The sequence below is a fragment of the Penicillium waksmanii genome (assembly GCF_028829765.1).
Source record: "Penicillium waksmanii strain IBT 27052 chromosome Unknown utg000009l:1.0-4314994.0:1.0-4318279.0, whole genome shotgun sequence".
NCBI classification, from domain to species: Eukaryota; Fungi; Ascomycota; class Eurotiomycetes; order Eurotiales; family Aspergillaceae; genus Penicillium; species Penicillium waksmanii.
This window is the reverse complement of record NW_026643255.1, coordinates 2,725,165-2,747,243: the sequence shown is the minus strand read 5'-3', so window position 1 is coordinate 2,747,243 and position 22,079 is coordinate 2,725,165. Positions and strand designations below refer to the sequence as shown.

Genomic DNA, 22,079 nt, shown 5'->3' with positions numbered 1-22,079 from the left:
GTACGACGGTACGAGTAGGTAACATCTACCACATGGCAACCACGGCCCATGCAAGGTACCAACCTAGTTTGATTGGCTGGAAGTAACCCGCATCTATACGCATACCATCGTGGATAGCTCCTCTCCTGTACCGATCCTTTCGTATTCGAGAACGACAGAGCAAGTTCGCTAATCTTTTCTCTTTACCCTCTTCTTGTCTCTGAATGACATCTCGCTGTCAAGTTTTTGATTGAACACCGGCCTCTCCGAGGGGAAGGTGGGCTCCACTTTTGTTTTCCCTGAAATCTTGATTGAACCCCACGATTTAACTGGCCCTGTGCTTAGTTCTTCCGATGGCCGAATGGCCAAGGCGCGTGCTGTGGGGCATTTAGGGCACTATTGATTCTTTTGAATCTAGATGGCACGCCAACAGTTCGTCGCTAAGGATTGCCATGCTGCAGGTACTGAAATAAACTACATGCTCAATAACATGGGCTTTCCTAGCGAGCAGGGGAATAGTAGGTCTTAAATATCAAGGAAGGACAACCTCACTGCTCAAAGCCCTGTCGCTTTACACTCCTTTCAATTGATATTCTGTCTTTACCATTAACAACATGGGTCGGAGAGAAAACCTACTCCTTCTGCCTGCCCTGGCAGCGCTGGCTCCTTTGGCCAACGCCACGGAGATTATCAGCACCAGCACCTTTACCACCATCTTCCCCACCACTGCCGTCGTTACCTCTTCATCTGCCATCGCGGGCTGCACCGAGGCGGTGGGTATGCAGATCACCTGTAGCAATGGATACTATAACACGTATGGGGCAGTATGGCAGGAGACTTGCTCTGCCTCGTACAGTGGGGGCACCATCATTTCCATCGGTTCAGGTCTCTCACTGCGGGCTTGTGCTTCGGGGTGTGCTGTCCAACCTGCGTGTTCCGCGACCGTCTTCGAACCCAGTAGCTTGACCTGTTATATGTTTTCGGGTGATGTGACCATCACGCCTGGTGGAGGGTACCAAGCTGCAGCTCGTTATGCTGCCGATGCCAGTCCCTGCGTGTCTACCTGGGTGGTCACAGAGACTGACTTGGTCACATCGACCGGGGAGGTAATTTACACGACGACTATTCCGACCCCGACCCCATCGATTACGGTCACTTCGTCCTCCATCCCAGCGATATCTTCCACCCCAATGGTATCGTCCGTCCCAGTGGTATCGTCCTCCACCCCACTGGTATTGTCCTCCACCCCACTGGTTCCATCTTCGACGCCTTACTCGAGCCCGCCCACATCACCGACGACGTCGTCAGGAATCCTTTCGTCGACGCCGCTGATCCATTCGTTGACGACGACCTCTCGCAGCACATCCAGCCTGGTCTCATCGACCCCGTTGACAAGTTCGCGGGTTACTTCTTCTTCTTCTTCTTCTTCTTCTTCTTCTTCTTCTTCTTCTTCTTCTTCTTCTTCTTCTTCTTCTTCTTCTTCTTCTTCTTCTTCTTCTTCTTCTTCTTCTTCTTCTTCCTCCCTCCTCCTCCTCCTCCTCAAGCTCATCCGTTTCTTCTGCTCCATCCGGGGAGTCTCCTTCTGACCAGGCCACATCTGTGACACAGCCCGCCGCCAGCTCAACTGCGATCGCTATCACAACTGAGACACCAATTGGATCATCTTCTTTAACCCAGCCCACAGACCAATCAAGCGGGGGCACACCAATTACTACCATCTCTACCGTCACGACAACTGAAATCTATACCATCACTTCTTGTGCTGCATCAGTCACCAATTGCCCTGCAAACCAACAGACGACATACTTGACCACCGAAACAATCACCTATGTTACCACAATCTGTCCCGAGGACGATAAAACCACGGCCACCCAAGCTTCAGGCTCAACACCAACCAATTCTGATACAGGTGTGATCCAAACTGCCAACCCTCAGCACGTCACTACGCAGACCACCAGTCTTCCTTCAGCCCAAGGCACAGAGACCAGTATTCCTCTTTCGCATATGACTACCTCGACCGTTTATGTCACGGAGATTGACGTGATTACTGCTTGCCCGCCTTCCGTCCACAATTGCCCTGCCGGCCAAGAAAGCACTTACACCATTTCCAAGACCGTTCCTGCTTATACAACAACATATCTGGTCGCAGATACCGTGATTGATTCCGCACAGGTCGCTCAGTCTACGGGAATTCAAGCTTCGGTGCAGCCCGTGGTAGTCCCCACTGGCATCGTCTCACCCGGCCAGGCGACTCTTCAGACCTCTCAGCCAGCTGATGTCTACAATGATTACACTGTGTCGCACTCTCCGTCGACCAAGGCCCAAAAGCCGAGCGTCACATTCCACGCCTCCGTCCAGGTGGCTACGCACGCTACAACTATGAGCACGATCTCTGGGGGGACGATATCGGCCGTGACTACAAATGCTCCTGCTTTCAACAGCGCGTCGAAGATGGGACGTTTGACTTCACTGCCTATTGTTCTAGCCGTGATGTCCACTCTCTTTCTCTTTTAGAAGATATTTCCTCTTTTTTATAGGGATTTGGTGTATTCTAGATGAGATATAATACCGTATGTATGATAATGATAAATTATAAACATCCTGGTGAAACTAGAATTCTATGCAAATTACGATTAGAAAACGGTTCAAAATGGGTAGAATATAACTGAAAGCTTCAACCTTGAAATGTACGCCTGTCGCTTTTTCAACCACTGGAAATACCTCCCGCCATGCCTCTTCCAACATTTTTCTTGGGATAATGTATAAGCCTGTCTACTATTACTTAATCTCCCACTGAAGTCAAGGAATTTGAGGCATCAGGATATCTGGCGTGTTCAACTAGAGGATAAGTAGAAAAATAAGTAAACCTTGATATTAAAAACCTCTGGTCGCTATTATCTCCCGGGATCTTCGCCATACTGAATGACAGGCCAGTTATTCAGTGTGACACGCTCCCTTGCTTGTTCAAACGCCGCAAGTCCCAAGCAAAACGCTCACAGTATTGACATTGGGATTGGCAGTCACTATATCGGGAGCGCCATCTCCATTGAAGTCGCCCACTGCAACACCCCTCGGATTGGTCCCCACAGCGAAGACGCTCTGTGTCTGGAAGCTACCTGATCCAATCCCATATAAAACACTAACTGTACTGTCACGTTGATTCACAGCAACAATATCGAGATAGCCGTCTCTGTTGAAGTCACTGACTGCCACATAAAATGGGCCAGATCCCAGACCCAGTCTCGAGTAAAACACTCACTGTATTGCTAAACTCATTCGCAGTTGCGAAATCAAGATTGCCATCTCCATTGAAGTCGCCAACTGCTGCAGCAAATGGTGAGGATCCTACAGCGTAAGTAGCTTGTGGCCGGAAGGTACCATCTCCGTTTCCAAGCAAGACAATTGCGGAATTGTCACCCACATTCATAGCCACAATATCAGGATAGCCATCTCCGTTGAAATCACTTACTGTCACACCCCACGGATTAGTTCCGACAGTGAAGGTTGTCTGTGTCTGGAAGGTACCATATAAAAGCTCCAATTCTTGCTTCTATAAATAGATGAAGCTGAAGAACTAGCGTGATGATAGCCTTGAGTAATCTAGTTATAAACTAACCAATGATGATGATCTGACTGTCATATAGATCATCATAATAATATTACTCGGAGAAAATCCTTCTTGGTGAAGCTTTGGTCGAGGCTCGGATCTTCGGCATTCTTCGATCGAACTTTCTTTTCTTGTTAGTATTCTCCTCATATACTATATTATGGTTAGTCTTCTTGCACCGTGGAATATAGTGAAGTCTTACTTTATTTAACAACCCTGGTTTTTACCTTTTTGACACCATCTTCACCTCACACCTCACATCTCTCATTCTATGTATACATCCTCAGCGAGAGTGGAGACTTGCTTACTCAGCCACATGGGCCTCGGGACGGTTAACTTCGGCCCTTTCACGGTTGCGGGGAGGTTCATACATCATAGGCTCCGTTCAACGACCTCTCCTTTCCACCTGTCAATCCTACCTTAATCGTGATTCGTGATTGCTGTAATCAATCGCCATGTTTGCTCGTCGCTGTGCTCGCTTGGCTACTTCTCGGACCTCCATCCCTCTGAGCTCCTACCTGGCTCGCGTGCGCCCGTATTCCTCTGGCCCGAGCTATGAGCACATCCTCACCGAGACCCCGAAGCCCGGGGTTGGTCTCAGTAGGAGCTTCCCAGCACATGTTTCTGCATACAGAATGACTTACTCGTGATAGTCACCCTGAACCGACCGAAGGCCCTGAATGCCCTGTCCAGTCCTCTGTTCAAGGAGCTTAACGATGCGCTGAGCAAGTACGATAACGACAAGGATATCGGTGCAATTATCATCACCGGAAGTGAGAAGGCATTCGCTGGTATGCAATAAAGGCCCCGATAGTTCATTCGAGGAGCATTAACTGACAAATCCTAGCCGGCGCCGACATCAAGGAAATGGCTCCCCTCAGCTTCGCCGCTGCCTACTCCGACAACTTCATCGCTCCTTGGTCTCACCTTGCCAACGCAATTCGCAAGCCCGTCATCGCGGCTGTCTCCGGCTATGCTCTCGGCGGTGGCTGCGAGCTGGCGCTGATGTGTGACATCCTTTACTGCACCGCGAACGCGACTTTCGGACAACCGGAGATCAAGCTGGGCACCATTCCCGGCGCGGGTGGCTCGCAGCGTCTCACCCGAGCTGTTGGCAAGAGCAAGGCGATGGAGCTCATTCTCACCGGCAAGAACTTCAGTGGCAAGGAAGCTGGTGAGTGGGGTGTCGCCGCTCAGGTGATCGACGGTGGAAAGGACGAGCTTCTGGCGACTGCTCTCAAGACCGCAGAGACTATTGCCGGCTATGGCCGTGTCTCTGTCATTGCTGGTAAAGAGGTCGTCAACAAGAGCCAAGAGTTGTCGCTGCGTGAGGGTGTCGAGTATGAGCGTCGTTTGTTCCACTCCTTGTTTGGAAGCAAGGACCAGAAGATCGGTAAGTATCTATACCTACTCGGTTTGAGCCGTGACAATTGTTCTTCAAAAGGAATATTTCTAACAGATTTCACAGGCATGACTGCATTCGCAGAGAAGAAGAAGCCCGACTGGTCGAACGAGTAGATGCTTAGTTACTCTCCATCTGAATTTTGAGAGCGCGATATTACAACAAAAGAATAAATATCTACTACAACGAGAAAACTCCATTAGAATGTCTAATTACTATCCGGCATAAGTATTACCGAGTTGTATTGAATCCACTTTGCATTCCTCTACAACCAACACCCGTGGACCTCGCAACAAGAATTGAGGTTATAGTAGGAACCCCCGTTGTTTCATACACTTAGAGTCCGAAACTACCAGAATACCATGATAAAATTGAAAAAACAACTAAATTTATCCCCAATTTAAAATGTAAGCTTCTAAAGGAACTCACCATTGTCAGGCAGTTCACTCATACTTCATCGGGCCCTCCTTCACCGCCCGCGACATCGCGCCTCCGATTCCGTCCAATCTTCGGATCTGCAAGGGCACTGCAGAACCTCGGATCAAGTCATAACAGTGAGTCGCCCTCCGGTTGCCAGTCAATTCGTGCCCGTGGAAGCTCAGAGAGTTTCTCACAAGCTTCCATTTCACCATTGCACCCACCAGCTCGGACTACAGCTCCCCGCACAGTGCACCCAAGATCCCCAAGCAAAACTAACCAATCCATCAAACAGGTTTAATCCGGCGCGCACCCGGCGAGGAAGGCCAATTAAGCACCAATCCCACCTCCAGCCCAAATGACGTCGAGTTCCGCCTCAATCGCGTGGAGGACCAGCCTTCGGGCTCGCTCACTCCCCGCATCCCGCTGGTGCCAACGGCCGGCCCTGCAGCCGAAACGGGCTGATCGCGTGCCCAGCATCTTGCGATATGCGTCGGATTCGGCGCCCGCCACCGAGGCCGTGAAGGAAGCTGCCAAGGACGCGGCGAAGGAGGCCCCGAAGGAGATCCCTAAGAAGGCTGCTCGTGGTTCTAGAAAGGGTCTTTATGGTACTTCGTTGGCTTTGGTGCTCTTGGCTGGATATATCTACGGAACCGATACAAGGGCTAGCGCCCACCGCTATGCGGTCGTTCCTCTTATCCGACTCATTTACCCGGATGCTGAGGAGGCGCATCATGTTGGCGTTGATGCGTTGAAGCTGCTTTACCGTTTTGGTCTGCACCCAAGGGAACGTGGTGACCCGGATGGTGATGGGGCTTTGGCTACTGAGGTGGGAATACTCATTAGACATGATCGATTGACATGACATACTAACGCGAGATTTCTTAGGTCTTCGGCTACAAGATCAACAACCCCATCGGTATCTCTGCCGGTCTGGACAAGCACGCCGACATCCCGGACGTCTTGTTCGACATTGGCTCCGGCATCGTTGAAGTCGGCGGTACCACCCTCTCCCACAAGAGGGCAACCCCAAGCCGCGTGTCTTCCGTCTACCCTCTCAACACGCCATGATCAACCGCTACGGCCTCAACTCCCTCGGCGCAGACCACATGGCCGAAGTTCTGAAGCAGCGCGTGCAAGACTTCGCCTACTCCGCCGGACTCGGCGCGCACGAAGACTCCGAGCAGCACGTCCTGGACGGCGAAGCCAACGTTCCTCCCGGCAGTCTTATTCCCGGCAAACTCCTTGCCGTACAGGTTGCTAAGAACAAGCTCACGCCGGATGGCGATATCGACGCCATCGCGCGCGACTACGTCTACTGCGTCGACCGCGTGGCCAAATACGCCGATATCCTCGTCGTGAACGTCTCCAGCCCCAACACCCCCGGCCTGCGCGACCTACAAGCCGCCGCCCCGCTAACAACCATCCTGACCGCTGTCGTTGGCGCAGCTCAGGCCGTCGACCGTAAGACCAAGCCCCGTGTCATGGTCAAGGTTAGTCCGGATGAAGACTCGAACGAGCAGGTCTCCGGTATCTGTGAAGCAGTCTGGAACTCTGGCGTTGACGGCGTGATCGTCGGCAACACGACGAACCGCCGGCCCGACCCGCAGCCCAAGGGCTTCGCTCTACCGGAGAAGGAGGCAAGCACTCTCAACGAGACGGGTGGTTATTCTGGCCCGCAGCTCTTTGACCGCTCTGTTCCTCTGATCGCCCGCTACCGCGCCATGCTGGACCAGGGTCCCCCGTCTCAGGCTGAGGCTGCTGAGAAGTCTTCTGATGAGGGTTCGGCGCCTGCTGTTGCTGACCAGCTCGCTCGTAAGGTGATCTTCGCTTCTGGCGGTATCACTAATGGCCGCGAGGCTCGTCAGGCTCTTGAGGCTGGTGCTTCGGTCGCTATGATGTATACGGGTGTTGTTTATGGCGGTATCGGAACGGTGACGCGGGTGAAGCAGGAGCTGCGTGAGGAGCTGCAGAAGAAATGAAGCGGTGTGATGGGAGCTGCTAGTTTAAGCTCTTTGGAAAAAAGGGAGAACTTTAGGCAATAGATTGAACGATTTACAATAGTTTTGTACATAGCATATGATAGGAATATTCAGCATTTCATGAGTAACTTGGTGTATTTCTTTTGCTCCCTATATTATTTTTGTTGTGATGATGAATTGATATTTCAACACACACTTCTGATTCATGCGATGAACAATTCGAGAATGTTCGCTCTGATTAGTTTGATTCTATCTTGATAAAAAAAAATGACAGCACTCGGTTGTGGGCGCATTTCGTCAACGGATACCCGAGCTCGGCACGAGACGCGGAGAGAAGCCGGTCATTGGCGACAACTTCTCCGATGTCCGAGTCCGAGTCCGAGTCCAGGGCCAATTCTTGCCTACTCAGGCAAAGCCGTAGAAAGCACACAGATCGCCAATCGCTGTGCTCGGGTTACTCGATCAGTACAATGGGGAAGAAAGAAATGGAGTCGATTCCACAGTGGACTCTTGCCCCTCAGTCTATGACATTCCAACCACATCATCGACATACAGCAAATGATAAAAAGGCACTTGAATCGAAAGGTGAGGGCGGCTGGAAAAATAAGGCATAGAAAACCATCGGAGCAACACCGATCTAAAAATGGATGGGCATAGGGTGCTCTTAAGAACTAAATCTCTGATCGACCGCGTGACAGAGGCGGGGCACATCAAAAAATGTCGTGGGGGAAACCCGCGTCGCGAGGTCGATGAATGTGGATCAAATATCCAACCCACTTTTCTCCAGTCGGTTTCTCTATGGCTCCATTGTGGTGCATGGATCTGGTGGAGAAGTGGGATCCATCGACAACGGGATCCCCCAGATAGGCTTCCCGGGAGCTGCTCAGCTTCGACAGGGTTTGGGTCTGCTTGACTCGGAGATGCAGCGATAGCCCCTCCGACCCACAATTGAGGCCGAATGGACCCAATTGCTTCGCTGGATGCAGGCTGAGAAAGCTCGTGTTCCCCTGTCCAGACCCATTCCGTGGGGTTTAGGAGCTGGTTTCTAAACTGGTACGCTGTTGGTTGTTGTGTGGTATAACGGTGACGGTATAGTGTATGATGTGAAACCACAATACCAATGATCAGGCCATGTTGGTAAAGTAGAGGTGTGAGATGCAATGGTACTGTAGTCATTGTTTCGTGATATCTTCATGAGGAATGGAACGGGATGGAATGGCCGAAGCTACCGATCGGTAAATGCTTCTTGTCACTCAGGCGTGGCAATGGCTTTGGCTTAGACCGCAACACCCAGACTCTCCTCCACCTCGCGGACAACCTTGCGCACACCGCCAATCTCATGCGCGAATCGGCCCAGGAACATTCCATCAACAGCCTTGCCCAGTCCGCCCTCGCCCCAGAGTCCAGGACCAGCGCTGCCGCCGTACAGAACCCGCGCAGTACCGGGTCGCGACCCAATCACCCCGCGAATGCCATCCACGACCGCGGCAACGTGATCGACACCAGCAGGTCTGGGTTGTCCAATAGCCCACACAGGCTCGTAGGCAAAGATCACAGGTGCATCAGCGGGGATGGCATTCAGCACCGCGTTCACAAGAACAGCACACTCGGAGACAGCCTGGCCGACAGCTTGAGAAGCCACCGCGCCCGGGGCAGTCAATTCACCGATACAGACGAGGGGTACCATACCCTGTGCACTGGTGGCGGCAGCCTTGCGCGCAGTTTGTTCATCTGTCTCGCCGAAGAGAGCGCGGCGCTCGGCATGGCCAAGCTCGACGATTGAGCAGCCCAGAGAGCGGATGGAGGCTGGGGAGACTTCTCCGGTGTAGGCGCCGGATTCCTCCCACATGCAGTCCTGAGCGCCGAGGAGGAATGGAGGTGGGGAGACGGAGGTTCCGGAAGCTGAGAGCTTACTCTCGTATTCTCTGATTATGTCGGCGCAGGGCCAGATGGTGAGGAAATCTGGGATCAGGGCGAGGAGGAGCTTCGAGCGGTTCTCTGGCCGCACGATTTCGTTGGCGGGGTCTAGGAGGCCGCGGACGTAGTCGAGGGTGCGCTGGGGGGTAAAGTACATCTTCAGGGAGATGAGGAGAAGCTTCTCCGGTAGCACGGGGTAGGTAGTTGGCGCCATGATGTAGGTGTGTGATATGTGTGTGGAATGTAGTGAGAGCAAAAAAGTGTAGGGGAGGGAGATTCAAAAGATTCAATAGAGTGGAGTTTCCCCCGGACTCGGGCAGGACAACAGTGGGTCGGTGCGTGAATGTCCCCCTCAATTCGGAACTTGAACTTTGACGGAGAAGAGAACAAGTGTCCTTGGGAGCTTTGGAATACGGGAAGGGTGTGAAAGTTGAGTTCTTTTTTTTCTTTTGGTTTCCTGAGTATTTCTGTGGAAGGAGGAGGCGTCAGCGCCCATCCCGCACACGCATTAGCGGCCGACTGGCTGCACTCAAGACGAGGACCGTTCCCTGCTTACCAGGATGGATCAGATCGAGTGATGTCACGGTGTTTTGAGGCTAAAGTGAAACCAGAAGATGAACGGGACGCTGTGGAGACCGTGGGCTAGAAGTAGGTGGGAGTACTTTGGAGTGGATAGGAACCTGAAGTATACCAGTACTGTAGAGGTGTTTGAAAGAAACAAGACAGACGAGAAGTAACTGATACTTGGAAGATTAGGAAGGGTTACGTACGTACCAGCCAACAAGTAGGCACAGTGGGGAATGGGGAATGGGGAATGGGAATGGGAATTACCTACTAGTTGGTAAAAATAAAACCGGTTGTGGGCAAAGCTGAGGATATTCGCGCATACTCGTACATCTGGCCAGACCCGACGGACGTTAGTTACCTGGGAAGTGCATACACTTGACACTCGATCTACATACACATTCACCCACCTGCATAGCCTCGCCCATGGTTCCTCCGGAGTACATACGACCGTGCAATTCACAGGATGTAAGTATGTAAGTTTCGAAACCTACTCTAGCGGGATACTCGAGCCAACGTTCGGTGGAGTCGCCAGAACAGTGGGGGATGAGCGACGCAGGTGAAATGGCCGGAGCCGATGGAAATGGAGACTGATGTACGAATGGGCTGCCTTCCAGGGGTGGAACTTACATCATTTACGGCGTCAAGAAGATCTACTAGTTGGATATTCTATATTTCATACTGTATACAGTACCATATCATCGAAGTATACAGAGGGGATATGCCCTGTTACTATCCAGGGGCCTCAGGGCCTCGGGTCCATGTCGGCTTGGTTGCCTAAACACAATCCCCTCAAGGCAAGTCAAGCGTAACCGGATGGCTTCATCCCGACCCTACCCTTGACTCTAGACCCCTCTTGGTCTTTGGCTTTGCTCGGCGTGTCGCACGGTCCTAGCGCCTCGGAGTCAATGCCTGGTCAATGCCCTCGCTCACAGATGAGGGCTGCAGCTGGTGGCTTTGGTGACATCGATGGCTGCTCTTCGGATAATCAATTGAAGTGAATTTGTTCTAATTCATATCATTTTTCATGTTGCTCACATTCACATTCATGTTCATGTTCATGTTCATGGCCTGTTCGGTAATACGAGGTACCGCCTCGTGTATAGTACAGTAATCAAGAGTAACCAAGAGTACTTCACCATCCGGTTTTGGGCGGCTGCCAGTCTCCCCGCCCACTCACATCTCCTCATTCCCCAGCCATGACGCTATGGCGGGGCAGACTGCCTCCCCCCCCACCTCCGACAAGATAGTATCAAGGCTGCCCATTATTCGTACCAATGCACGGTGGAACTAGAACCCAAGATGGTACTTCCCAGACGCGAGGATTGGTCCCATCAACCCGTCTCCACCACCCGGGGAAATGCGTTGCACGGCAAGCGATGAGACTCCCCCAAATATAAAAAGGCCCCTGGATGGCCCTGGCTTCGTGCAGGCGAAATCCAACCATTCAATTATTCTACCATCATCTCCAAGATCCAACCCGATCCTTCCTTCACCCATCCATCATCCACCTTACCAACCTATCTATACTCTACCATAATGTCTGCTCCTCCCCTCCGTATCGTCATGGCCTGCGACGAGGCCGGCGTCCCATACAAGGACGCCATCAAGGCCGTCCTCGAGAAGAGCCCCCTCGTCGCCTCCATTTCCGACGTCGGCGTCAACTCCTCCTCCGATAAGACCGCCTACCCTCACCCCGCCGTCGAGGGCGCCCAGCAAATCAAGGCCGGCAAGGCTGACCGTGGCCTCTTCATCTGCGGCACTGGTCTCGGCGTCGCCATCGCTGCCAACAAGGTTCCCGGCATCCGGGCCGTTACGGCCCACGACCCTTTCTCCGTCGAGCGTTCCATCCTGAGCAACGACGCCCAGGTCCTCTGCATGGGCCAGCGCGTCATTGGCATCGAGCTTGCTAAGAAGCTCGCCCTCGACTGGCTCAACTACCGCTTCGACCCCTCCAGCGCCTCTGCCGCTAAGGTCCAGGCTATCTCCGACTACGAGACTAAGTTCTCTGGCTCTGCTTAGATGCAATTGCGCCGGCTATGGGGCTTCGCGAGACTTCACCTCGGGTCTTGAAATTGTCTAGCCTAGTACATTTTTTTCTTTCTGGAGATTGGTTGTGATCATAATGCGGTCGCTTCATTCTTTTGATTTGCGATGGGTGTACCTGCGCAACTCACTTTACATACCTTGTTTTCATACAAAGCGCTTCATGATACCACGAATCGATTGTCGAGTTCTGCTGTTTGGTTTGCTTTGGTCGGTAGATCTAGATTCACAATACAGTATGATTCGAAAGTTAATTTCTCTTTTGCTATTCTATGGACTAAATTTGAATCGTTCGTCAACTGTACAGTGACAGCAAATAAATACTAGAACGCGACAACTTGAAGTCTGCGGGGGACTGCGGGGCAGTGGGGTTGAACACTACGTTCTAGATAACTAACACCCGGGGTTAGTGGCCTTACGAATATGGAACAACTATTTGTGAGACTCGGAACCTACGAGTCATCAATCCAATCTAAATCGGTTGAATCTTATCTAATTGGAGATGATATGCCAGTATTATGAAAAGATTCCTCCTGCCTCGCGGTAACAAGTGAACCCATAGCAATGTTTCACCAGCCTCGACCCCGCACAACAATTCCCCGACTCGCCGCGTGGTTAATTTCCAACAATTTTCTAAACTTTAACATACCCATGGCTCTAATCTGGAGTTGGCTGTCACAGATTGGGTACCACAAAGTTCCCGGGAGTCCAACTCAAAACATGGGGGGGTTTTCCGCTTCAGTTTTCCGTGAAGAAACGCCTCCGGCCAATCAATGTACATGATGGATGGAATGGAAAGACTTGGATGTATACGAAAAAATACTAGGATTTTTGTGGGAAATGGAGCATATCAAAATGCGTGAAATACTAGTAGCAAGTGGGTGTTCGGATAGCCTGAGAATAGTATAGAGTGTGTGTGGGAACGACCACAAAACGCTCTATTGGTAGTAGATATAGCTGAGCATAGATCGGCAACTATATTGGCACAGCAATTTATTCCTTCGTCTACTAGATGACCATGGGAAACTAATACACTCCTTAATCCCCATCCATAGATATCCAAAATACCCTATTCTGCGAAGGCAATCCACGTCTATATTCTCTCACAAACTTGAAGCCCCCTTAACTCCCATCAATGCGAACGAAAGTCCGAAACTCCCCATCATACAAAGGCTCCCCGGTAGAAGGATCCGCACTATTCGGTCCCAACAATCTCAAAGTCCAATACGATCTCCCACCACTCCCCGCCGAACCAGAATTAATCTGAATACCCCAAGTCGTCACATTATGCGAGCCCAGGAAAATACCATCCTGCTTAACCCCATCCTGATAGTGATTGTAGGTCTGAATGGGCAAACTATACTGACCAAGTCCCCACATGAGCTCGGCACTATAAGCGTAATCGCTGATATTGACGCTCTTCCATTCGGCTCCGCTCACGCCGGAGGGAACGTAGGACTCGAAGGAGTTTGTTGCGTCGTTGCAGCGGATTGGGCTTTTGGCTATGTCGTTTTTGTCGACGATTGCGAGCTAGTGAGAGGGGGAGAGTTAGAAATTTTTGCTTTCTTATGGAATTCAGACGAGTGGATGAAAGGGAGGGGGAGAAAAAGAACTTACATAACCCCTCTCAACGCTTGTGTCTCCCTGCTGTAGGAAGTACACGGCTTCACTGCCAAATCCTTCCATACTGCACGCATTGTCGGAGGCGGTGGTGTTCACGCACTGGTCAACAGTTACGACCCACGGTCCGGCAATTCCGGCCGAGGAATCGTAGGCTGGGAGCTTGGTGCATCCTCCTGAGACCTCAACTGGGAGGACGGTTGCGGCTTGTGCTGCGGCGAGTAGCGAGAAGCCGGCGATGAGGAAGGACATGATTATTGTGGTTTTTAATATTACCCGAGAAAGAATTCTGGTGATTGAGTTCAACTAGGGCTGGGGGGGTTTTCCATGATTTCTCAATGGTATTTATAGTTGTTTGTTGCCGTCGCCCTCCGGTCTCGCAGGCCTTCATTTCGGGGGGGTTTCCAGATTCATCGCATGGTGCCTGTGCCCTGGCTAGGCTGCCGAGCACAATGCACTAGATTCCTGGTCGAAAACCGAGATGAGAATTTGGGGTCCAAATTGGAGATTTGTCAGGATCCAGGGGGTCTAATGCTTGACTTAACATCTCGAATGCCTAGAGGAGCCTAAAACTACGGAGCCGCCCCCGGCTTAGCGAATGCTTCTCTTCCAATCCCAACGCCACGACGGGCTCGCGTATGGCCCCATGGGGCCATACCCCCTTTAATACTTAGCTCGGAGGGAAAGGGGTGCGAGAAAGAGCCTCCTATTTGAGAAAAGAAGTGAGGAAATAGTCGCGGCTGAAACGATAGTGTTTGCGGGTGTTTTGTTGTTGGATAAAATTCATTTGAATGTTGCAAATTATGCTGAGGCTCGAAGTGAGATCAATGCCAACACTAGTAGTATTGAAGTCCAAAGTCACTCAGACAAGTCCAGCTGCAATGCTAGATGCTATATATAGTATCTAGTGCAGGGAGGTCGCTTTGTATACAACGTTTTGACTTGAAATTACCAGTACGTTACATTTGACAAGCCATAATTACGAACCTTTTGGTTTATTCAATATTATACACAGCGTCTAATGCCCAGTGGAATACTATTTGACATCGTCATTGAAAGTGAAAGCGATGATGACTAGTGGTAGCATGTTTCTCAATTGAATCAAACTTAATGACACCCGTGGACGCAGTTTCACAAATCCTCCTCTGCTTTGCCCTCTCACGTTGAGATATATATGTTCAAGTTCCAAGGTTTCAGACAGCCTTGATTATTTGTACCTACCTAGGTAGGTATAGAAAGAGCCATACATTTCAGACGAAAGTACTAAACAAGCCAGCGAAATGTAAGGGGAAAGACATCAACGTGCAAAAGTATTGGTTCCAGAGGAACCCTCGACTTTGGCATTGTTAGCACCACACTCTAACCAACTGAGTTATGGAACCACTGGATGATTGCTGTTCAGTATATAGTTAGTAATGAGCATCAAGATGACTCATCTATTCTGCGGGGATCGATAACCTTCCACAACAACTGCATGAGGTACATGCTCACTTCTTTGTTATTCCCTGTCGAATATTATACAACAGACAGATCAGGAGCCCCGGAAGGAAGAGAATCGAATTCTTCTTCTTATTCTATTCCGATCTCGCTCTTCATGTTCTTTCACTGAGATACATCCCTCAACTTTCCTGCACGGTGGGTCGCCCCACCTGGAGAACTGATTGATCAGCGATCGTCAACCACTTTTCGCGACTACACACCTCCGACACTCGCATTCCCAGGTTGCATAATGGCGCAAGAGCTGAAGACCAAGGGCAATGAGCTCTTCAAGCAGGGTGACTTCCCAGGCGCCGAAGACTACTTCTCTCAAGCGTAAGACGCCTTCCAATTTGCGTGGGGCAAATACATCCCATACACCCCCCATGACACATTCCTGCACACCCTGAATGAGAACTTGTGAATTTATGTCGGATACACGGAAGAAAGGGCGAGATGCTAACAATTCTTTCTTCCTGATACTAGTATTCAAAAGAACCCGCGCGACCCAACCTTCTTCTCCAATCGCGCCATCACCCGCATCAAGCTCGGGAAATGGGCCGAGGTCGAACATGACGCCCGCGCCGCGATCGATCTGTACGGCCTGAAGAATCCTACAGCATTGAAGAGCTCCTACTATCTTTCACAGGCCTTACTCGGTCTCCAACGGCCGCAAGAGGCATATGATGTGGCGGTAGACGCGTACCAGCTCAGCTTGAGTTCTAAGAATGCGCAAACGGAGAACTTATCGCGGACAGTCCTGCGTGCCAAGCAGCAGATCTGGGCTGCGAAGGAGACGTCCCGACTGCGCGAAATGAATGAAACACTGAGGAGCATTGAGACTCTTGTTGAGGCGGATTTGGAGCGCTCAGTTGCGGAGTTGCGGAAACGGGTTGATGCGGGGGAACTTGGGGAGATTGGGTTTGGAGAGGATCAGAGGGCGTTGAGGGAGGATTCTGAAAAGAAGATTCATAATTTACGGGAGGCGATTCGAATTGCTTCGAATGGAGAGGTGGAAGAGCGCGTAAGTTTATTATTCGTTTCCCTTTCCCCCCCGGGTTGTGGTGGCGATGGGGTCCTGACTGAGTGGCTAACTGACTGGATCTCATAGCATGTCCCTGATTACCTGATCGATGGTATAACTTTTGAAGTCATGCATGACCCTGTCATGACCCCGTCTGGAAGCAGCTTTGATCGTATCGGCATTACCAAATATGTAGAGAAATCGGGTGTCGATCCAATTACGCGGGCTGCGATCACGGTCAAGGATTTGCGCCCGAACTATGCACTCAAGGCCGCCTGTGAACATTTCTTGACCGAAAACGGGTGGGCAGTGGACTACTAGATGTCTGTGTGGCTTTTGTATTTCTGGCAGTATTCTTTGATATGTTTTGTTTCTGATGCATAGCGAGTGATATGCACGAGCACCAGCATCACCATTTGCATCGGCAGGCGTCGGGATCGGACGGATTAGTGAATTATACGCCTTTGATGGTGTAGACTCTATCCAATGTATATTTTATATTGTTAAAATCCACAAATTTAATAGTATAAAAAGAACAGATCCAATTATCCAACTATGGTTTTCCCCTGTCATGGAAACCGCTGATCAACTGGCGGGTGGGCATGTCAGCAAAACCCCACCAAAGCCCCTCCTCAACCGTCTGCTTCTCCAACTCTCAACAATCCTTCCACCACTTTAAACTCCTCACAACCATACCAAATTTCCACCGAAGCTCTATCCATAATGTCCGATATCACTGCCTTCATCACCGCCCTCGAGGCCGCCCAGAACGGTGCCCAATACTCCCCCGAGGTCCAGAAGGCCGCCGCCGGAATCAACACCGATGACCTGAAGAAGGCCTACGTTACCGCCGAGGCCCAGGGAAACAAGGCTCAGATCGAGGATCCGGCCCAGAGTGCTGCCCTCAAGGCTGGTTTCGAATTCGCCGCGAAGCTGGTCATGGAACTCCAGTCCGCCCCTGATAACACCGAGAAGACCAACCTCTACGTTCACTACAAGATTGGCAACGGTGTTAAGGTTGACAAGCCTGGCATGTTCGACCTTGTTGTACGTATTGAGCTGCTTAATTTTTCCTCCTCACTTGTATTATTGTCGAAGATATCACGTTTGGCTAATGCGCTTTCGCGATTTTACAGAAGAAGCACCTCTACAGCGCCTATGAGAAGGTTGTCGAGGCAGGAAACACCGCTCAGGGCTCCCAGGTTGCCTACATCAAGCAGGTCGTTGATCTCATCGCCGCGAAGGGCCTTAACTAAATGTTAAATGAGTATAGCTCATCACGGAAGGAGATGATACTACGGCCGCTGAACCTAGGATCGAATACAACTCGACAAGGGTTTACACTATGGAGTTCGAATCACAAATGACGCGATGCATCTACGAATAAATTATACCGCATATTCTGTATTGATAGCAGCCCCAAATATTGTATATAAAGCTGCCGAGGGTAACCGAGAGCTATTGTTGCCACATTCTTAGTGGCCTATTGAGTATCCTCGTATAATAAGCTGGGCTGCAGCGATTAAAATCATATGGCCGATATCTTTCCTACCAGGTCATGCCTCTCCAGTCAGGCGTATTGTGAGCCGCAGTTGCACACCATGGTTCATCAGAGGCGCGATATGGTGTCAGCGGAAGGTCGTAAGGCATACGGAGTCCGACCACTGTCTTTAAATTGTGATGTCCGAGATTCCCTGTAGGCGCAGTTGGCAGGTCACACTGGAAACATGGTACCATCCTAGTAGATCTTCCAGGCGATGTGGATGATGTTAACTTCCCGGCAACCGAATCATCGGCGAAGAGCTGTGGCCAAACAACAACGCCAATCTCGAAACTTTGGATTCTCACTTCGCCGTTCGCATTTGTCGCTGCGCCCCATGCTTGTGTAGATAGGTTTGCGGATGTCACCATTGCCCAGTCAATTCTATCCATAGTTTCCGCATTTGAGAATCGAATATAAGTCTTGATATGCGGTGCAGCACGACCGCGCCCAGCGTCTTGCTTGAGGAGGTTATTTTTGGAAAGGTCTGGGTCGGACGGATTATCGCCGGCCCAATGACAGAGGTAAGGTCGCATATACTGCAGTTGCTTGGCCTGCGGTGCGCTTTGCGTTTTCATGTGGATCGAACCTCCGGAAGAATAGCCGTTGAGTGAGCGGCGTATTTCGTCCGGCGTTGGGAAGATAATGGAGTATTTTGGGACGGGGTTCGGTGATGTCGGTGCAAGTGCTTTGAAGAATACTTCTTTCAGCCACTTGTCTGTCTGGCCAAGGGTGGCCACTGAGGAGACCTAGAAGATGTTAACATCGTCTACACAAAGAGAAGATGGGGATGATGGGAGTCCTACCTGTGTGACAATATGAGGTTTCCGAATCTCGCTCTTGTCGTTTGAATTCCCCTGCTTATGAATGGGCACTCGCCCCATGAGATCTTTCAGGGCTGGCCAGCCCCAAAGAGTGGATTGTTCCGAATCCAGTTCGCTGGGCTTTTGCCTGGATGGTACACTTGCAACGAGGGCTGCCCGAACTGCTTTGAAATCATAGCTCTGTAGCTGCTGTACCAGTGGACCAGTTTTTTTAGGACCATACGCCTTCAGGTACGCGAGAATATCTCTCTTGAAGCGAGCGCCGGTACCAACGTCGGTCTGCGCCGGGGCCGAGGATGGATCTCCTTGCCTCTGTAGAGGAAGTAATGGGGATCGCCATACTGCTTGTGTCATGTTCGCCCAGTCACCAGGAATCATATTGGCTGTATGTATGATCACTCTAGGATTATTGTTAGCAAAACACAATCAATACCCCAAGGCATAAATTCCTCACTGAGCTAAATCATCATGGCGAAGGAGAATCATCATCTTCGAATGATGAGTCCCAAAGGGGTCCGGCATATAAGCTATGATAGGCTCAACATTGGGATGGCGAGAGCATGTTTCCTGGAACATGTTAATATTCCAAAATTCAAGTGATCTCGGGGGAATGCAAACTTACATCGATCATGATTCGATTGGGTGACTCTTTTTTCCACGATCCATGCACCACTTTCACAGTTACCAGTCTTCGGACATCTTCATCAAATTGGTTCATCAAGAAATCCACATCGAACATGTAATTAAACTGCCAGCATTCGCGGATCATGGGATCCCCGAGGATATCACGCAATCTCACGGCGTCGACATTGTACCCCTTTGAGGCAGGGTAATCCGCGATGTGAGTGAGTTGGATTGGAGAACGGATGCAACGCGGAGGGCCAGCAGGGCGTGTGGTATCGAGTGTCTGGTCTCCAGTCGCCGGCTTTTCATTGACCAATTCTGGACATGCGAGATCTGAGTCTGTCACCTGGATTGGCTGAGAACGCGTCCGCAGAGGTGGAGAGATGGACCTGTTCAGCGAATTCAAGGGCGTCTCGGTTCGTCTCGGTCGGCCCTGCGTCTCCCCGTAGAATCTGACGAGACGCGTGCTCTTTTGGATGGACGCTCCATGGCTGAAAGGCCGCGTATATCGCAGGATATCTTGCTGGTCACTTCATGGGATAAGGGTGAAGGATGCCTCAGACGGAAGTGTCGCGAACTAGGCCTCGCCAGGAAAAGACTCGGAACTCTACTGTTTGGGTGACGAGGTAGATTCCAAGATCGAATTGATTGCGAAATCATTCAACGTTCGAAATATCCATTGGTGATTCAAGTTGGCGGGGGAGGATCAGTTCAAATTGGTGAAATACGGTAGTAGAACTTGAATTCACCTTCACCCGGGAAAAGTATATCTCCAGCTCGAAGCACCGCCCGCACCTGACTTCAACCCTGGAACTTGAAGTACCACTACCAGTAGTAGACACACTGTCCCTTTCAAACCAATAGTACCTATATGTCCTCAAATAATACAAAATTACATAATAATATTGACACCTTTTTATTTTTTTGAAATCACACCCTCTAAATAATATACAGTAGCCTTTTGAAGCTAAAGAATCCAAAGTCCAAAGATCACCACATAAACCGCTGAATCTTGCCAGGTTCCTGAGGCCATTCAAAGCCCTTATAAAGGAAGACATACCCGGTCACAGCGTTAATAATGATAAACCACACAGTCTCCAGGAACTTAGGAGCATTGGTAATCATATCCGCGCGGGCTTTCTCACTTTCCAGCTCCGGTCGTTTCTGGCGGTACATAGCAGGGATCGGGGAGGACGGTAAATGCAGACGCCACATCACCCAAGGAATGATAAAGTAGCGCGGCTCGACAAGAGGGGCAGTGACCAATGACAAAGCGGTTGTAGCGAGCCAAACAAGAACGAAGCTAACTCGAGGCGCATTGGGTTGTTGAATCTGTCGCTGAGTGAGGTGCTCTTGGACCTTGGCGAGTGCCTCGGGGGACTGTGGATCAGGTTCTGTCTGCTTGCCCTTCTTGGATCCAGTGTCTTTCTTAGATGTAGCCTCCTTCTTGGATGTGGCTTTGTCCTCTTTCGCCTTGGCGCGACGCTCTTTCCGGTTGCCTTGAGGTTCCTCGGTAGGGGCAGCAGGTGGGTTGGGCGCAGGTGCGGCGGGCTTTGAGGACGAAGGAACCTGCACGAGTCGAGGTGGCGCTAGGACGATAGAGAAGCCGAAGGCGGAGATGACTGCCCATCCACAAAGGAAGTATACCAAGACTGCACCGTATTTCACTGCCGGGTGCACTCCGAGTAGGAGGCGGAAGACATAGAAAACGTAGTGTCGGTTATCAGCGAGAGTAAAAGGGTGCACGATCGTATTGAAATGCACGACGGCAAGCATAGCCGGCAAGACGGCTAGAGCAGCCACGAGTCTTGGTAGCTTCTTTTGCTTCTCGGGGAATCCGTAGTTCAGACACTTGGGCAAAATGCTAGTCGGTGCAATGAAGTTGAGCACGGGGATGACCAGCAATGGCCACGAGAAAAAGAAGAAGTACGGCCAGATATAGAGCATTTGGGCCAAATGTATTCCCGCCGTGTGGAACTCCTTGTGTCCAAGCACAACGCCCTCGTTCCAGAGGACAAATCCACCGAACGCTCCCATGATAATGATGTGGGGGATGATCGAGGCAACGATAGAGAACGGGTTTCTGAGACTTGCAGCAGCAAGCGAGAGAGCAGTTTTGAAGTAATCTAATGAATTTCATGTTAGCATGGTAGACGATCAAGTTGACGAAACAAACATACCTTCCAAGGAGGCTTCCGCAACGAGCGGGTCGTATACTTCATTCCGGAATCCACCCTTGACAACCGCTGAGATTTCAGACGATTTACAAGTTTTCGCAGACTGGCGAACTGTACGAACGACCTGTAGTCCACCCAAGAATACGGATACCCAGAAAATATTCGTCTGTCTGCAAACCAGAGCAGCCAATCCAAAGACCAGGAAGCCCAACGCATAGATTGGCCCATATTTGCCTCCATTCACACGCTTCAGATCCCAATTATAAGCTTCAATAACCACCAATAGAGCGAGAATGTCGGTATAGTATAAGCCCGAGAAGAAAAACAGCGGAGGGAATAGACATATGTTCAGGACGGTATGACTGAGCCACGCGCTGAAGGGCCGGTTGTTCCGCACTTTCTGCACGGTATCCAAGAGTGTTTGTAATCGCCAAGGTAGAAAGACCGCAGTCGCGGCAACATTGGTCGTACGTAGAGCTGCGACGTCGAGTTTCGCCGGAGACCCGCGGAGGGCGAGCATGGCGGCGCAAAGGACGTATGACCATAGATACAGGCCCGGCGGGGTTGTTATCTTTGGGTCCCAGTGAGTCCATTTGTGCGCCCAATAGGCCTGAGCCTGGGGGACATGGAACACTTCATCCAGATACGCCTCCGGCACTTTGGCATTAACCTGTGTCCTCCAGGCAGCGATGAGGACGAGAGCGAACGGAATGGCGTAGCGCGCCGCGCGGCTGAGATTCGATTCACGTAGACTCATTGTGCTCCTGATCTCGCGGGACGAACAAGCATCATTTGTGAGGAGGTGGTGTGAGCTTCGAAGGGGGAGGAGAGCAAGCTCCAGAGTTCCGCGGGACAGCTCATGTATAATTTGCTTGCAAAC

General features: G+C 50.8%; 11 protein-coding genes across 11 annotated transcripts; 6 read left to right on the top strand and 5 right to left on the bottom strand.

The window, feature by feature from the left end:
• Positions 1-593: 593 nt before the first annotated feature.
• N7481_011366 (uncharacterized protein) lies at positions 594-2,493 on the top strand (the record flags this gene model as incomplete). Its single annotated transcript, XM_057270585.1, has 4 exons — positions 594-756; positions 805-1,026; positions 1,086-1,382; positions 1,664-2,493. 4 exons carry the CDS (start codon positions 594-596, stop codon positions 2,491-2,493), a joined length of 1,512 nt encoding a protein of 503 aa, XP_057117759.1.
• Positions 2,494-2,943: 450 nt separating this feature from the next.
• Positions 2,944-3,406, bottom strand: N7481_011365 (FG-GAP repeat domain-containing protein; the record flags this gene model as incomplete). Its single annotated transcript, XM_057270584.1, has 2 exons — positions 2,944-3,185; positions 3,235-3,406. 2 exons carry the CDS (start codon positions 3,404-3,406, stop codon positions 2,944-2,946), a joined length of 414 nt encoding a protein of 137 aa, XP_057117758.1.
• Positions 3,407-4,041: 635 nt separating this feature from the next.
• echA (enoyl-CoA hydratase echA) lies at positions 4,042-5,104 on the top strand (the record flags this gene model as incomplete). Its single annotated transcript, XM_057270583.1, has 4 exons — positions 4,042-4,186; positions 4,240-4,377; positions 4,434-4,979; positions 5,055-5,104. 4 exons carry the CDS (start codon positions 4,042-4,044, stop codon positions 5,102-5,104), a joined length of 879 nt encoding a protein of 292 aa, XP_057117757.1.
• Positions 5,105-5,763: 659 nt separating this feature from the next.
• N7481_011363 (dihydroorotate dehydrogenase 2) lies at positions 5,764-7,387 on the top strand (the record flags this gene model as incomplete). The annotated part of the gene is made up of 3 exons (XM_057270582.1): positions 5,764-6,234; positions 6,294-6,405; positions 6,426-7,387. 3 exons carry the CDS (start codon positions 5,764-5,766, stop codon positions 7,385-7,387), a joined length of 1,545 nt encoding a protein of 514 aa, XP_057117756.1.
• A 1,276-nt stretch (positions 7,388-8,663) lies between these two features.
• On the bottom strand, positions 8,664-9,518 carry N7481_011362 (triose-phosphate isomerase; the record flags this gene model as incomplete). The annotated part of the gene is made up of 1 exon (XM_057270581.1): positions 8,664-9,518. One exon carries the CDS (start codon positions 9,516-9,518, stop codon positions 8,664-8,666), a length of 855 nt encoding a protein of 284 aa, XP_057117755.1.
• A 1,889-nt stretch (positions 9,519-11,407) lies between these two features.
• Positions 11,408-11,890, top strand: N7481_011361 (RpiB/LacA/LacB family sugar-phosphate isomerase; the record flags this gene model as incomplete). The annotated part of the gene is made up of 1 exon (XM_057270580.1): positions 11,408-11,890. The coding sequence occupies one exon, from the start codon at positions 11,408-11,410 to the stop codon at positions 11,888-11,890; it is 483 nt and encodes a 160-aa protein (XP_057117754.1).
• A 1,146-nt stretch (positions 11,891-13,036) lies between these two features.
• Positions 13,037-13,786, bottom strand: N7481_011360 (uncharacterized protein; the record flags this gene model as incomplete). The annotated part of the gene is made up of 2 exons (XM_057270579.1): positions 13,037-13,444; positions 13,532-13,786. 2 exons carry the CDS (start codon positions 13,784-13,786, stop codon positions 13,037-13,039), a joined length of 663 nt encoding a protein of 220 aa, XP_057117753.1.
• A 1,477-nt stretch (positions 13,787-15,263) lies between these two features.
• N7481_011359 (putative U-box domain protein) lies at positions 15,264-16,355 on the top strand (the record flags this gene model as incomplete). The annotated part of the gene is made up of 3 exons (XM_057270578.1): positions 15,264-15,346; positions 15,497-16,034; positions 16,122-16,355. 3 exons carry the CDS (start codon positions 15,264-15,266, stop codon positions 16,353-16,355), a joined length of 855 nt encoding a protein of 284 aa, XP_057117752.1.
• Positions 16,356-16,757: 402 nt separating this feature from the next.
• On the top strand, positions 16,758-17,290 carry N7481_011358 (uncharacterized protein; the record flags this gene model as incomplete). Its single annotated transcript, XM_057270577.1, has 2 exons — positions 16,758-17,081; positions 17,171-17,290. 2 exons carry the CDS (start codon positions 16,758-16,760, stop codon positions 17,288-17,290), a joined length of 444 nt encoding a protein of 147 aa, XP_057117751.1.
• Positions 17,291-17,582: 292 nt separating this feature from the next.
• On the bottom strand, positions 17,583-19,512 carry N7481_011357 (tyrosyl-DNA phosphodiesterase 1; the record flags this gene model as incomplete). The annotated part of the gene is made up of 4 exons (XM_057270576.1): positions 17,583-18,323; positions 18,381-18,798; positions 18,853-18,965; positions 19,021-19,512. Coding segments are annotated over 4 exons (1,764 nt in total), but the record flags the coding sequence as incomplete, so codon positions are not given.
• Positions 19,513-20,012: 500 nt separating this feature from the next.
• Positions 20,013-21,956, bottom strand: alg10 (dolichyl-P-Glc:Glc(2)Man(9)GlcNAc(2)-PP-dolichol alpha-1,2- glucosyltransferase; the record flags this gene model as incomplete). The annotated part of the gene is made up of 2 exons (XM_057270575.1): positions 20,013-21,148; positions 21,203-21,956. The coding sequence occupies 2 exons, from the start codon at positions 21,954-21,956 to the stop codon at positions 20,013-20,015; spliced, it is 1,890 nt and encodes a 629-aa protein (XP_057117749.1).
• Between the last annotated feature and the right edge of the window lie 123 nt (positions 21,957-22,079).